This window comes from Myotis nattereri (genome assembly GCF_964212035.1).
Source record: "Myotis nattereri genome assembly, chromosome: 1".
Classification (NCBI taxonomy): domain Eukaryota; kingdom Metazoa; phylum Chordata; class Mammalia; order Chiroptera; family Vespertilionidae; genus Myotis; species Myotis nattereri.
The window spans coordinates 200,925,336-200,942,070 of NC_138075.1; the positions used below are offsets into that span (position 1 = coordinate 200,925,336).

The following is a 16,735-nucleotide window of genomic DNA, read 5'->3' on the forward strand; positions in this document are numbered from 1 at the left end:
AGTAACATGCAGGATATGATTAACAGTCATGAAAGCAGAGTGAAACCTGCCTGCCTTTGTCCTCACATAGGAAACTGCTTTACATAAAACGGACTCTGAAAACAAGCTAACAAACAAGTTCATATGTTGAATAAGCCTCAAAAATGTCAACATCTCAAAAATTTCAACATCTCTAACTACACTACTATTTTACACTTTAAGACATATTTAATATTCACAACAAAATTATATCGTATAAAAGACCTCAAATTTAACAATTAAAATACTTACTTTCTTCCTGCATCCGAGCTAGAATCTGCACATCGGTTACATCATTTAGCTTATAATTAGATCCAATGGAATCTTCATCTAATTCTGAAGCACTTAACTCACTGTCTATAGAGGATTGAGGACTGAGTGGAGGATTTCTGTCTGATGAACTTTTCAAATTACCTTAAAAGAAAATCAAACTTTGGTGAAACAAAAACTGAATAAACTTGATATTATATCTTCTGATTTAGTTTATTATTATTTTGCCTTTTGCTTATAAAATTCCCAAATATTGAAATAAAAAATTGAACTTATTACGAATAGGGAGGGCCACAGAGATTCCTAAATACATTATGGCATAAACATAAAACACATTTTGTTTAACTATAACTTACCTATTCTTCTTATAAAACAGATACACTTTCAAAACAGTTCCTGACAAGTAGTTAGTTTTCAAGAATGCATATTAGAGGATTTTTCTACAAGATAGACAATGATACTGCTTTATAAATAGATGTACTTACGATGTGGTGTTTTCTCCTCCCAAATTCATAGTCATTAGCAAACACTATCATCTTTTCCCTAAATAAAAGTATCTATTTTTCCTAAACCAGAATACTATAATTTGAGGAAAATCAGGATTCCTTAGAAAGTTAGCAACAAACCAAAAAAAGAACACTAGCTCATTTCTCCTACATTATGCCATGTTTATAAAATTCTTTTGCCAAACTAATGAAATGCTTATCCAAGGACTTCTCTGAAATTTAGTAGGGAAGCACAAAAATGGGATGAAGAAAATGACTAGATAAAAAAAGTATTCTGTTGTTCTTAACCAAAAGAGGGAAAGAAGACAAGGCAGAGGAATAAAGGACATACATATCCAAGAGTCTAACTTCCTTCTAAGGAAATGCTTGCATCAGGTCACCTTCTAGTGCATAATAACAAAATGACAGCAGTGTCACTACTATTTCTAATATGAATTTATTTAAAGAGCTTGTTTTCCAGAATTCTTCACTGTAAGTCAGCTCCAATGTAAAGGCACACAAGAAGAGCAAGAATATGAAATAATATTTATATTATCAAGAAGGGCATAGTGAACAGGATATGGAAAGTCAGGCTCAAATAGTGCTAGAATAAAAATCTTTTATATTAAATATAGAAGATTAAACTTTTTACTATGACAGTAATGGGTGAAATATGTAGCAAGTAACAACCTATGTGCAAAGCAAACAGCAGGATCAATAAAGACATCAGACTAGAGAGCACTCAGGTAAAAAATGTGAGATGGTTAATAATATTTTAACTTTTAACGAAATTATAATAATTATCCATACAAAAGAGGCAATAAGAGTAACTGAATTAGTGAATTCTAATGAACAGTAAGCTACAAAGTTAAGCTACAGAGTAACATTGCAGTTTCAGAACCAAAGTGGAACATTCTTTTCCCAGTTTACAGCAATCTATCCCTCCCAAGTCACTTAGGGCTCCAAACACTCTTTTAGCACATTCACATATAACCTTATACTATTATTTAAGTGTAATATCAATATTAAAATCCTATTAAAAAGTTTTTAATTCTGTAGCTTTTATAATCCAAGCAAGCTATGAAATAAGCATCTATTGGTTAAAATAATCAATCTTGGCACCTTATTTAATGAAGCCAGACTTAAAAACTTTTAAGTACATGCTAAAGAAAACTTCATGGATGTAAAATGGCTCATCTGCATCCCTCTGTATAGTATCTGGTGCCAAGTAGACCCTCAATGATATATTCTCTAATCAGTTAAAAGTTTCATAAATAAAATAACTTGAACTACTGATGAATAAGGTATTTTCTCAGTTAGGACAGTAAGTTAAAACCCATTCTTTAAGCATTCCATTTCATTTTCTCCTTACCTGAATTTCCAGGAAGTATTAGCTGCTTGACTATAGGAGGTCGCACTGGGGTTGAGGATGGAGAATTGAAACCACTGCTGTATGGGCTACTTGCATTTGGACTATAAGGGCTTGTATAACTCATGGAGTTGAAAGGATTATTATATAAATTCTGCCTCTTGAGAGCTGTATTAATGAAAAGGGGGAAATCAAATTTAATAACTGAGAAAAAGTTAACATTTTATTACAAAATTTTTTCTAGCATGAAATAAGTCATTTACCTATCTCAATTTCAATACAGAAACATTCTTATAGGAGAAAATATATCCTATTAGTAATCCCAAAATATTTTCATTATCTTAAATTGTGTTATGCGAGGAAAGGAGTAGCTACACCAAACAAAAAGTAATAGCATAGAAAAAATATCTCCTCAACAAATTATTAGCCACTAAATGAATGTTCTTCTATTTAATTGGAAAGTTTATTCCAACTGTATCAACCTCAAATGGACTTGAAAAATAAAATGAATGTAAAGGCAATTTGTATTTTCTCATTTTTCCACAACAAACTTTTTGTGTTAAAAAAAACTATGAAATAATGAGTTTTTAAAAAGCCTTTCAAAGTTTGGATTTTTGAGAAGAAAAAAAAAGCAATAATAAGTAGGTTAAGGTCAAACATGGGAGAATGCTCTTTAAAAAAAGTCCTCTTGCCGAAACCGGTTTGGCTCAGTGGATAGAGCGTCGGCCTGCGGCCTGAAGGGTCCCGGGTTCGATTCCGGTCAAGGGCATGTACCTGGGTTGCGGGCACATCCCCGGTGGGGGATGTGCAGGAGGTGGCTGATCAATGTTTCTCTCTCATCGATGTTTCTGACTCTCTATCTCTCTCCCTTCCTCTCTGTAAAAAATCAATAAAATATATTTTAAAAAATAAAATAAAATAAATAAAAAATAAAAAAAGTCCTCCTCCCTCCCATTTTCTGGCTCAAGAAGAATATTTCTGCCCCCCCCCCCAAAATATATATATATATTGTGCCACGCATATAAAATAGAAACAGTTCAAAAATAGGGCTAAGAAATCAAGTGCAATTATGTACAAGAAATATTAATACTTGAAATAGTATTTCTTTCTTGTACCCTATTCTAAAATTCACAGTTTATTCAATATTTCTGACCATCAGCAAAGCACTGTGTACAGTGGGGCCTTGACTTACTAGTGTCCCGACTAACTAGTTTTTTGAGATACCAGCTGTCTCTCGGCAGATTTTTGGCATTGAGTTGACAGAGTAATTTGAGTTAACGAGCTCCTTAGTGAGCTCCTTAACGAGCTCGGTCTTGGAACGAATTAAACTCGTAAGTCAAGGCCCCACTGTAGAGACAAATGTGACATGGTGCTTTTCTCTCAAAAGGCCAAGCAGTTCAGCCAGAAAAAACAATTATTTCAAGACAAAATGAAATGTGTATTATCACAAATGTGCAAAGGTTTGTGGAATTTATGAGATAGGAGTAAGGTACCACAATTGTGAGAAACTACGTAAGGCTTTTTCGAACGGGAGGCACTGCTACCGTCTTGAGAGGATGAATAATAATATTACGCTACTGAAAGTGAGGAAAGTATGTGCTTTTGTCTGTGTTTATAACATGAACAGAAGTGTCTTGAAAATGTACAGTATGTTCAGGGATTAAGAGTGAATCATCTAGAAAGGTAGAGCACATGGTGAGGTACAATAGGGAAAACCAGCTGGGGCCAGGTCATGGGAGGCCTGGAACACTATGCTCAGGAGTCTGAACCTCAATCAGCAGCAATGATAGTGCCATCAGTGATTTTGGAGCAAGAGTTATATTATCCAATCAGTTTAGGGGGGAAAAACTGAGGGGGATTTTGGAGTTGAATAGATTAGCCTGAATTAAGGCAATATAGGTTTCCCAAAACAAAAGGAATAGACATTAAACATTGGGAAAAGGGGAAAAAAAATATGATGACTCTGAAGTTACTGGATAGTGTAGAAAGCCGAACAGAGTAGTTTTATATATAATATGAGACAACACACCTCATTTTACAATATTTAGTATGTAGTGTGTACTAGTAGCATGGTCTCCGAAATACTGACCTGAACAGAAATGGGGCTGCTAACTTCTTCCTATCTCTTTATTCCTCTATCTCCTTTGAAACTCATTCTCTTTAATTGGTAATTTATTTAATCACTAGCATTTCAAATCCTCAGCCCTTTTATCTTCTCACTCTATACCATGTTTTCTTTCCTGGGAAATTTCATTCATACCCATGACATTAGTTATTGTCTATATTCCTCAAACTCCTCATTATTTATATGGCCAGTCCTAAGCTTTTCTAAGCTCCAGTTCCATATACACTGCCCATTCAGTCTCCCCTGCGGGTATGGAAAATGTGCCCCAGAGCCAACATCCTAACTCACAATTCTTGTACTAAAAATAGAATTCTCTTTCTGGGGCCCCTATGTCAAAATGCTAACAACATTTCTCCTATCACACAAATAGAAACCTAGAAATCAATGTTGATACTTTCTTTTCCCTCATTTCCTCATATTAGGTTCATTCCTTTTTACTTCCACATCTGCATCACTGCCCTTTCACCCCCCCTCCCCCACCTTACCCAGCTATCCTCATCAATCGCCCTCAAGAGCATCCTACATGCCCTTTTGGCCTTCTCGTCTACTCTCCACACTATAGCTAAGCAAAACTATCAAAATGTAAACCTTATCTTCCCACCCACACACATACACACTTAAATAAAACCCTCTGATATCTTCCCATTACTTTTAGAATCAAATCCAAATCTTTAATGTGGTCTATAAGGCCTTGCAGAATCTGGCTCCGTCATATATTCTCGCCTTATCTCATCGCTTCCTTCCTACGGCCACCCTGGCTCCTTCTAGTTCATGTTTGCCAAGCTTCCTCCCACACACCCACATAGGCCTTCTCTACCTGAAACACCCTACATCCTCTTTCCCCTTAGCCCACTTAAATTTTTCTGAATCTTTAAGATTCAGGTTACATATCACTTCCTGTGGTAAAATTCCTGTTCCTTTATTACAGATTGCCCTTTAAAGTAATTATTTGTATTTACATTTCCCCTACTAGATGATAAACTCCATGGATGTAGACACAATGTTAGTTTTTCCTCCGCCCTTTCCCCAAATCCTAATAATGGGGTTCTCAATAAGTATAAATTGACTATATGCATGAATGAATAACATTAATTTAAATACAGATGATACTGAATACCATGTGAATGGATGAAATAACCCAAAAAGAGAGAAGTGGGGCAAAAAAGAGACCTGGGGTACCCTAAACTTAAAAGATGGCTTCAGGCCGAAACCGGTTTGGCTCAGTGGATAGAGCGTCGGCCTGCGGCCTGAAGGGTCCCGGGTTCGATTCCGGTCAAGGGCATGTGCCTGGGTTGTGGGCACTTCCCCAGTGGGGGATGTGCAGGAGGCAGCTGATCGATGTTTCTCTCTCATCGATGTTTCTAACTCTCTATCTCTCTCTCTTCCACTCTGTAAAAAATCAATAAAATATATTAAAAAAAAAAAAAAAAGATGGCTTCATTGCCCTGGCCAGTGCTGCTAAGTGGTTAGAGTGTTCCTTGCGCTGAAGGGTCACAGTTTTGATTCCCAGTAAAGGCACACACTGAGGTTGTCGGTTCAATCCTGGTTGGGATGCGTGGTAAGACAACCAATCAATGTTTCTCTCTAGATCAATGTTTCTCTTTCTCTCTCCTTCTCCCTTCCTCTCTCTAGAAACAATGAAAAACATATCCTTAGGAGAGGAAGGAAGGAAGGAAAGGAAGGAAATGAAGGAAAGGGAAGGAAGGGAAGGAAGGGAAGGAAAGGAAGGAAAGGAAGGAAAGGAAGGAAAGGAAGGAAAGGAAGGAAAGGAAGGAAGGAAGGAAGGAAGGAAGGAAGGAAGGAAGGAAGGAAGAAAGAGATGGCCAGATAGGAGTAGGAGGAATATAAAGTTTTAATGGCACAGTATTTTAGCATGGGATGATGAAAAAGTTCGGGATGGGCAGTAGTGATGTTGCATAGCATTGTGAATGTACTTACATTAAATATACTTAAACTATATATTTAAAAATGGTTAAAATAGGAAATTTTATGTTATGTAAATTTTACCACACACACACACACAAAAGAGGGCGAAGGAAGAACATTCAAAGAAGACTGAAAATAAAACAGCAGGAAGGGTTGGAGAAGGTAAAAAGGACAATGCACTGCTATAAAAACCAGAGAACATCGTCTTAGGAACAGGTGGTAGTGCCCTGCAGAGAAGCTGAGTCCGATTTGCGAAGAAGTTCTCTTTGGCTTACCAAAAAAACCCATTTTAAAAAAACAAGCTCCCTTCCAACTTGGAAAAATGGGGTTTATGATTACAAGGTTCTGACTTGAAACAGCCAAGTTATTTTTCCTTCAAGTATACATTATACTTATAGCTCTAGCTGTTGCTCCGTGCATATATGGCTACAGAATATAGATACTGTTAAACAGATCTAGTACATGATTACATCTAGTACAAGAGCAACAGCTTTTCTTACACACTCCTACTATCTTTAATACCCTTTATAATAAAGCAAAAAGCCACTCACTCAAACTGTTATTTTTGAGGAGTAACAACTTTGGTTTTTCTCCTCTAAGTCTAAATTGATAATTATCAATTGCTAATAGTTCCCATTCCTTAGGATGTTTTAAACCAGAGATTGGTGAACTATAACCTGTGAGTCAAATCCAGCCCACCACCTATTTTTGTAAATAAAGTTTATTGGGCCGAAACTGGTTTGGCTCAGTGGATAGAGAGTCGGCCTGCAGACTGAAGGGTCCCAGGTTCGATTCCGGTCAAGGGCATGTACCTGGGTTGCGGGCACATCCCCAGTGGGAGATGTGCAGGAGGCAGGTGATTGATGTTTCTCTCCCATCGATGTTTCTAACTCTCTATCTCTCTCCCTTCCTCTCTGTAAAAAATCAACAAAATATATTTTTAAAAAAAGTTTATTAGAATACTGCCATGCCTGTTCATTTATGTACTAACTATGGCTACTTCTGCAATAGAGCAAAGTTGAGAAATTACAACAGAGACCACATAGCCCACAAGCCTCAACTATTTATTATCCGGCTCTTTACAAAAAAAGTTTGCCAACCCCTGTTTTATATGTTTATTTATCTATTTATTGTCTGCTTCCCCATTAGAATATAAGTTCCAGAAAGGGACTTTTTCTACTATTTTATTAATTGTTACATCCTTAGAGTTAAGAAAAATATCTAGCACATGGTAGATTATTAACATATAACTTCTGAATGATGAAATTTGTAAAAAATATATGTTTTTATTGATCTTTAGAAAGAGAGGAAGGGGGAGAGATAGAAACATCAAACATCATATTAATAGGCTACCTCCTGCATGCCCCCTACTGGGGATCAAGTCTGCAACCGGGGCATGTGCCCTGACCCAGAATTGAACCAGTGATCTCTGAGTGCATGGGATGATGCTCAATCCACTAAGCCACACCAGCTGGGGTGGATGCTGAAAATTTTTAATTAAATTGTAAAATGTACTTACATTATTTCTAAGGTAAGACAGAATACTAGAAAATTGCTCCTAAAAGTATTTTACTAGTAAATATATGTCTAAATAATAGCACCTAACTGAAATTAATTAGAAAATTTCCAATTTTTAAAGAAATATATTTTTATTGATTTCAGAAAGGAAGGAAGAGGGAGAGAGAAATAGAAACATCAATGATGAGAGGGAATCACCGATTGGCTGCCTCATGGACACCCCACACTGAGGATTGAGCCTGCAACATGGGCATATGCCCTGACTGGGAATCAAACTGTGACCTCCTGGTTCATAGGTTGATGTTCAACCACTGAGCCACACCGGCCAGGCCAGCTGCTTTTAAATTGTGAAATACTAGCTTGTCCACATATTTCCAAAAATCTCTTATGAATGTAACTTAAATCAAGCTCCAGGATATAATTCTAAAAACACTTGAAAACATTTAAAAACTACTACGTAAAGGCTATTGCTTTTTACAAAGGGATTCTCCATACAGAGGAAAAGTAAAACTTTAGTGTAAATATAGGCTCAGAAACACTGTAATCATATACAGATGTTATCCTAATATATAAAAACCCAGGGTCCGTAATGCCCAAAACGACTGAAGACTCGACCGACCGGAAGTCAGTCCTGCAGTCAGTTCTGGATTGCTGTGGTGACCCAGCACTGACTGCTGAGGAGGCTGTGGATCAGGCCCGGAGAGAGGCCTGGACAGAGAGGCAGGGTCTGATCCGTAGCCTCCGTGGCAGCTGTTGATCAGCCCTTGCCTCTCTCTTTCTCTCCGGGTCTGGCCAGCAGCCGTGCCTCTCTTTCTCTCTGGGCCTCCACGGGGACTGCTGATCAGCCCCGGAGATAGGTCTGGAGACACTGACTGGCATAGAAACCGACCAATCAGAACCAAATCTGGGTGAACTGTGAGGAGCCAATGGCTGCCTATGAGGCGGAGCTTTTGACGCTGACTGGCATAGAAACCGACCAATTAGAACATAATCTGGGTGAACTGCGAAGACAGACCTAAGGTGGGGCTGAGGAGGAGTTTTAAGGGCAACAGCTGTTTGGTGTAAAGTGTAAGAAAGCAGTTCAATTTTTTAATGACTGGTTTGGCAGTATAGTGCATATGACTGGCTATCAGTCCAGATATAGGGATTATGCATTTTTGTCTGCCAAGAGCATCTCCTCCTGAAGAAAAAGGCTACCCCCCAATTTAAGCAATCCTATTCTATAATAATCTATCTATACTGATAAAAGGGTAATATGCTAATTAGACAGAGTTGACCGGCCATCTTCTGGATGTCTGACTTCCTTCCAGACAAACCCATGGTGGTGGGGGCTGAGGCAGAAGCAGTTAGGGGCAATCAGGCCAGCAGGGGAGGGTAGTTGGGGGCGAGATCAGGTAAGCAGGGGAGGGTAGTTAGGGCAGATCAGGCAGGCAGGCAGAGGCAGTTAGGGGCAATCAGGTAGACAGTTAGGGGCTATCAGGCAGGCAGGCAGAGGGGTTAGGGGCAATCAGGCAGGCTAGCAGAGGCAGTTAGGGGCTATCAGGCAGGCAGGCAGGTGAGCGGTTAGGAGCCAGTGGTCCCAGATTGTGAGGGATGTCCAACTGCCGGTTGCCCCAATCCCACAGGGGTCCCCAATTAGAGAGGGTGCAGGCTGGGCTGAGGGAACCCCAACCCCATGCACAAATTTTGTGCACCGGGCCACTAGTTTTCATATAATAACCAAACTCCTTATAACCAACCTACTGCATTTTTACTATATGCCCATTTAACTGTTTAGTCTCCTCTTTGTCTCCCCTGACCATTTTCAGTTTACAGTTTAAGAGAACTCATTATTTTTTTTTAAATATATTTTATTGATTTTCTACAGAGAGGAAGGGAGAGAGATAGAGAGTTAGAAACATCGATGAGAGAGAAACATCGATCGGCTGCCTCCTGCACATCTCCCACTGGGGACGTGCCCGCAACCCAGGTACATGCCCCTGACCGGAATCGAACCTGGGACCCCTCAGTCCGCAGGCCAACGCTCTATCCACTGAGCCAAACTGGTTTTGGCGAGAACTCATTATTTTGATAATAAAACCAAAATAAGCAAATTTAAATAAATCACTGCCAAGTAAATTATAAACCAAAGAACTCAAAAACCTACTTTGGATTAGTACTCACACATCAATCCTTTCCTGTGAGAGTATTCCAGAGAACAGTAACATTCTTAAGAGACTGAGAGAAATTCCAAGAAAGAGTCAGTAATATTTTTCCTATATTTCTACCCACACTGGCATGCTACATACACTAAATGCCACAGTCACAGTTACATTTTGCCAGCTTTGTTAATGACATAAACAAAAGAGCATAAAAGCAATTTAAACTTTAAATGACAAGTTAAAAGAAAAACATAACAAGGAAAGGAAATGAATACATTTACTAAGCACTGTGAATCAGAAAAACATGCTAGGCTCTTTCATAAACATTATATTTAATCCTTAAAACAACTTTACAGGGTTCTCTATTCTTATGAGAAAACTGATTAAGTAATGCACAGTCACACAGTAACTAAGTGCTAGAGTGAGAACAAGGTCTTAACTTGTATCTTTCTATCCCATCAGAATTTCCACAAGGTGGTGAGATAGACAAACATTTTAAAAGTAGTTATTTGTTTTCATTTGTATTAGAAAAAAAAACCACATAACATAAAATCCAATATTTCTTGAATATTTTCTTTAGAATGAAGCTAAATAAAAATGAGATTGAAAAAAGAGTAAAATAAAAAATAGAACAATGTTATGTGCATATAGCAAAAACTCATGATGACATGCACAATGAGATTTGAAAAACATTACCAGGCAAAGAATTGCCTTCTTCAAAACAAACTGCAACATATATTTGGTGTTTTTTTTCTTTGTTTGTTTGTTATTAAAGAAAGCAAAGAGATGAATTTACAAGTGAAATTATAGGCATACCTGACATGGTTTGATCAAGTTTGTGGATAAGAGATTTTTTAGCACATTCAACATCAGGACTTGGGTAATCCAAAACTTGCCTGCACCAAACCAATGGGCTAACCGATTTCTGCATTGGTGTAAGTTTTTTCTTTGGTGATGAATACAGCCTAGAAGAAAAATAAAACAAAAACAAAAGGGTAACATTCATTATTAAGCACAAGGTTAAAAGATAGGGATCCTTTTAGATAGGTTTACATGGAGGAGGGGAGTAAAAATAATGGAGTATGTTTAAAATCACCCACATTTTACTTTGTGCACAGGAAGAAATGACACTATAACCATCAATATAAACCCAAATCTCAACTACGAAATGAACCCAAAGGAGGCCAACTGTCTAATCCAAAAATGTCTTATTTTTCTTTTACTCTCTTTATAAAAACTATGAGGAAACACCTATCTTTAAAATAATTTATTCTATTTTCATTAGTACACTAGAGTCCCGATGCCTTTCTACTTCCCAGTTCCCTTCTGACCACAAACCACACAAAAACCTACCATAAGTAATTCATTCCATTTAGTTAAGCAGCACCCACTCTGTAGCCCTCTCTCTTTTCAAACAATAATGTGTCAGAGAAAAGCAACACTTAAGTCCTTAATAACTTAATATGAATTAATTTATAAAATTACGTCAATCGAAGGAAAGAAGGGGTGGTATTTTATAAGCTCCTGGGTAAGGTTCGAAAAAAGAAAAAGAGCAGAACAGAGGGGTGGGGTACACTGAAATTTCCTACTTCGTAATTTTTTCTCAGATTAGTCCCTATTATGTCAAGATGTTATTTCACATGTGAATCCGTATGAAAAACATGAAGTTACTTGAATTCTAACCAAAGTGGTTTTAAATTGACACTTTAAATATATCCCTATAGTACCAGAATTGACAAAATACTTTCTAATGGCATTATGTACATTTTCCATCCCTTCGATCTTCTTCCCTATCTATAACTTAGGTCACTCATATCTGATCTAGATCACCAAGACTAACAGGGTAAATGATGATTTCTCTAGTCCATAATTCATATTTATTTGGACAAAAATAATGAGATAGAATCCCGATTTATGAAATAACTCAAAATTAAACCAATGGGATTCATTCTATTTCCAACTTAAATACTGCAAATATCTCATAACAAATACCTACCTCAGCATCCCAGCTTTCATTGCGATAATTATCATATACTGATATTCTATGTTACCAAGTATTTAGCAAGCAAAGTCTATAGATGACACACATTCATAAACCCACTTTGTGATATTACCACCACTCTTTCAATATATAATTTTCCCCTGCACTACTGGTTTCACACAATTTATCCTCATGACTCATGTGTACTTAGTATATTCCTCTACTATCCTATATGATAAAAGCCTAATATGCTAAGTGTCTAGTTGTCCATTCAACCAATCAAAGCGTAATATGCTAATGATATGCTAAGGCTGCTCAACCACTCGCTATGACGTGCACTGACCACCACGGAGTAGACACTCCAACTGGTAGGTTAGCTTGCTGACGGGGTCCGGCTGACCGGTACTGAGCAAGACGGGCTGGACACACCCTAGAGCCCTCTCACGGTCCCTTCCTGGCTGGCCAACCTCTTGCATCTCTCCCCAGCCCCAATCGTACACTAGTAGGGTCCCTTGGCCTGGCCTGCGCCCTCTTGCAATCCGGGATCCCTTGGGGGATGTCGGAGAGCGAGTTTTGGCCTGATCAAACAGGCCAGGCCAAGGGACCCCACTGGTGCATGAATTTGTGCACTGAGCCTCTAGTTAGCTATAAAACTCATTTTAAAAAGTGCAAGCAACATTAGTGAGCCTCAGAAAACACACTCGGTGAAAGAAGCCAGACACAAAAGAACACATATTGTATGATCCATTTATAAGAAATATCTATAAAAGAACATGGAGCAGGAAGTAGATTAGTTGTTGCCTATGGCTGAAGATAGGAATGGGGATAAGGTTTCTTCCTGGGTGATACAAATGTTCAAAAATTACATGGTAGTGATAATTGTGCTAAGTGTCATGACTGTAAATATACTAAAACATTGAATTACACAATGATTTTTATAGTACATAAATTACACGGGTACCAGTGAATTTTATAGTATATAAATTATATCTTAATAAAGCTGTTTATAAAAAAGTTGCAAGGTGCTTGTAGCTTATTTAAAAATACAGAAACTACTGTAAACTAAATAAATGAAACATTGATCATTTAAAATCAAACCAAAACATCACCATCTTTATCCCTATACCCATGAATTATAGTTTTCCTGTTTTTGTCAATGGCACTGTAATTCTTTGTTAGAAAAGCTAAAAACTTAAGAGTAATTTTGAATTTCTCCATCTTTTTTATGTCCTACTCTCACCAAAAATCTGAAAATAAGTTCTGCTGATCCTACATGTATAATTTCCCCCCACTATTCCTACATTTACTCCCCTAACTAGCAATAGAGAATGCTCCTTCCTTCCATTTACAGTTAAAAGTTAATGTGGCAACTGTTCCATTCCTAGAGTGATGAAAAGAGGAGACCGATTCAATAATCCCCGGGACATGCCAACTATCTTCTACCACTCTAACCTCTGGATTTCAGTGCCTGTCACTATCTCAAGTAAAGTCAGAGGGTTTGGGCCTATATAGTATTGGCACAAAATTATTCTTCAGTCAGAGAACCTTTGGTTGTGGTTTCAAAGTACTTTAAACCTGCCAGAAGACACATGAGCTGGGTTGTAGCACGTAACATGATCCTCCTTTAGCAAGACCAAGTCGTTCCAGTCCCTGAGTTTTGAACAGAAAATCCTAAGTCTTACTTCAAGATCAATTCAAGTCTTACCTTTTTCACCAGGCTTTCCAAATGCCACAGTTCTGACTACTTATCATGTTAACATAGTGCTCTACTTATAGATTTCAGTAAGTGTTTGAATACTCCTAGCGTAACCATTCATCCCAGCTTGCCCAGAAAGTCCTAATTTAAGCCTGTTGTTTTGACATTCTAGCACTTTGACTCTTAAATAGTGTCCAAGTTACTGCAATAAATTACATAACCACTTTAGTTTTTCCTCATTTTCAGAACCTTACTATTTTATGACTTATAACTGTATATAGAGCAAAGTTACTAGAATTCTTACTCCTGCAATAGAGCACTAATTATTTCTGGTTACATTTGACACCATATTCTATTCTTTAAAGACATACTTGGGTGATTTTGTCCCAGGGAGCATCTAGCAATGTGTGGAGACATTGTTGTTTGGCCAGGGATGCTGCTAGACATCCAACCATGGATAGGACAGCCCCCACAGCAAAGAATTATCTGGCCCCAAATGTCTATATTCTTGTATAAGAAAGTTAGTAAGATCAAAATAATATTTTATTAATACGTTTTTTATTTATTTCAGAGAGAGGAAGGGAGAGGGAGAGATAGAAACATCAATGATGGAGAATCACTGATCAGCTGCCTCCTGCACGCCCCCTACTGGGGATGGAGCCTGCAACTGGAATCAAACCGGGGACCCTTCAGTCCAAAGGCCGACGCTCTATCCACTGAGCCAAACCAGCTAGGGCCAAAATAATATTTTTTAAATGTAAATGTTTTATAAGAGGAACTAAACAAATCTGATCCTTAATCACTTATCTTGATTTGATGGTTTTCATGGAGTCAATTATAAGATGTTGGAATGAAAAGTAAAGAGTACCACTATGGACTCAATACTTAGGTTTGGATTCCAGTTTTATCACATGCTTCAGGGCACAAGAAGGTGGTAAAGCTCAGTAGCTCAGTTTTCTAGCCCATAAAGGTAACTGTGCCTTCTGTTCCCACCTGTATACTACTGCATACTAATCTTTCCAAAAGAGCGTTTTGTGAAGATACTGCAACACTCACCCTTGTCATGTGGCTCAGTTAGGTTGAAGCTTCGTCCCATACACTAAAAGGCTGCAGGTTTGGTTCCCAGTTGGGACGCACATGGAAAGCAACCTATCGATGTTTCTCTCTCTCTCTGTCAAAATTAAAAAAAGAATATTGAAACACTTAAGAATATTGAACACTCAAAAAATCTCCTCCTAGCCCTAGCCAGTTTGGCTCAGTGGATAGAGTGTCAGCCAGGGAAACAAAGGGGCCCAGGGTTCAATTCCGGTCAAGGGCACATACATTGGCTGCAGGCTCCTCCCTCGCCTGGGCCCTGGTCAGGGCTTGTGCAGGAAACAACCAATCTATTTCTCTCACACTGATGTTTCTCAGTCTGTCTCTTTCTCCCTAAAAATCAATGGAACAATATCCTTGGGTGAGGATTAACAACAACAACAACAAAATCTCCTCCTAGATTTCACAGGCCATCTATCCACAGTATGGTCTCCAAATACAATGATTCAACTTTATTTTTCACTTGTTCCCCAACAAACTTCACTTAAGTATCTTCATTGGCTTTCGCTTTACCCTACTCAAATGCAACTTTTCCTATGCTTTTTGGTTCTGACAGAACAGCAAGAAATACCCTTCCATCCGTACTAAAGATACTACATCTTTTTTAAAAATCTTTATTGTTCAGATTATAGATGTTCCTCTTTTTCTCCTCCATAGCTCCCCTCCACCTGGTTCCTACCCAACTCCAGGCCTTCTCCCCCAACTGACCTTATCCATAGGTGTAAGCTCTTTGTCCAATCTCTTCCCGCATATCCCCCATAATCCCTTCCCCCCAAGAATTGTCAGTCTGCTCACTTTCCATTCCTCTGATTCTATTACATTCACCAATCTGTTCTGTTCATCAAGTTTTTTATTCATTTGATTTTTAGGTTCACTTGTTGATATATATTTGTTGCCACTTTGTTGTTCATAATTTTTTATCTTTACCTTTTCTTCTTCTTCCTCTTCTTAGAGAATACCCTACAGCATTTCCTATAATACTGGTTTGGTGGTGATGAACTCCTTGAGCTTTTTCTTATCTGTGAAGCTCTTTATCTGACCTTCATTTCTAAGTGATAGCTTTGCTGGGTAATCTTGGTTGTAGGTTCTTGCTATTTATCACTTTGAATATTTCTTGCCACTCCCTTCTGGCCTGCATAGTTTCTATTGAGAAATCAGTTGACAGTCGTATGGGTACTCCCTTGTACGTAACTGTTTTTCTCTTGCTGCTTTTAAGATTCTCTCTTTGTCTTTTGCTCTTGGCATTTTAATTATGATGTGTCTTGGTGTGGTCCTCTTTGGATTCCTCTTGTTTGGGGTTCTCTTCGCTTCCTGGGCTTGTAAGTCTATTTCTTTCACCAGGTAGGGGAAGTTTTCTGTCATTATTACTTCAAATAGGTTTTCAATATCTTGCTCTCTCTCTTCTTTTGGCACTCCCATAATTCAGATGTTGGTACGCTTGAAGTTGTCCCAGAGGTTCCTTACACTATCTTCATATTTTTGGATTCTTTTTTCTTTTCTTGTTGGGTGTTTTTTACTTATTCATATTTCAAATCTTTGACTTGATTCTTGGGACCCTCTAGTCTGCTGTTGGATCTCTGTATATTATTCTTTATTTCAGTCAATGTATGCTTAATTTCTGATTGGTCCTTTTCCATATCCTAGAGGGTCTCACTAAACTTCTTGGAGGTTTCTAGAAGATTCTTGAGTAACTTTATAATCGTGGTTTTGAACTCTATATCTAGTATTTTGCTTTCATCCATTTCTTTCATTTGTAACTTGTTGCTTTGTCTCTGCATTTTGGCTGCTTCCCTGTGTTTGTTTCTATGTACTGGGTAGCTGCTAAGTTTCCTTGAGTTGACAGAGTGGCCTTGTGTGGTAGGTGTCCTATAGGGCCCAGTGGCTCAGCCTCCCCAGTCATCTAGATGGACTCTCTTGAAGCACCCCATTTGTGGGCTGTTTGCAGTGTCTTGTTGTAGTTAACCCTTGGTTGCTGTTGGTATCACTGGGAAGAATTGAGCTGCAGGCCAATTGGCTGTGATGACCAGCTGTGTCTACACTGGAAGATCTGTTGTGCAGGAGACACCCTTATGGGGCAGGACTTGCTTCAGTGGGGCTTTGGTGTTCACTGA

The 16,735-nt window shown here is 38.2% G+C and overlaps 1 protein-coding gene across 2 annotated transcripts in view; it reads right to left on the reverse strand.

Annotated features, from left to right (window-relative positions):
* The window catches only part of SLAIN2 (SLAIN motif family member 2), a 72,426-nt gene that overhangs the window by 38,177 nt on the left and 17,514 nt on the right, over positions 1-16,735 (reverse strand). For both annotated transcript variants that reach the window (XM_081097657.1, XM_081097656.1), the window contains exons 2-4: positions 10,669-10,817; positions 2,146-2,310; positions 271-432 (exon numbers count right to left, since the gene is read on the reverse strand). In XM_081097657.1, coding sequence (XP_080953783.1) covers positions 271-432; positions 2,146-2,310; positions 10,669-10,817 — 476 coding nt within the window. The remainder of the gene's footprint in view (positions 1-270; positions 433-2,145; positions 2,311-10,668; positions 10,818-16,735) is intronic.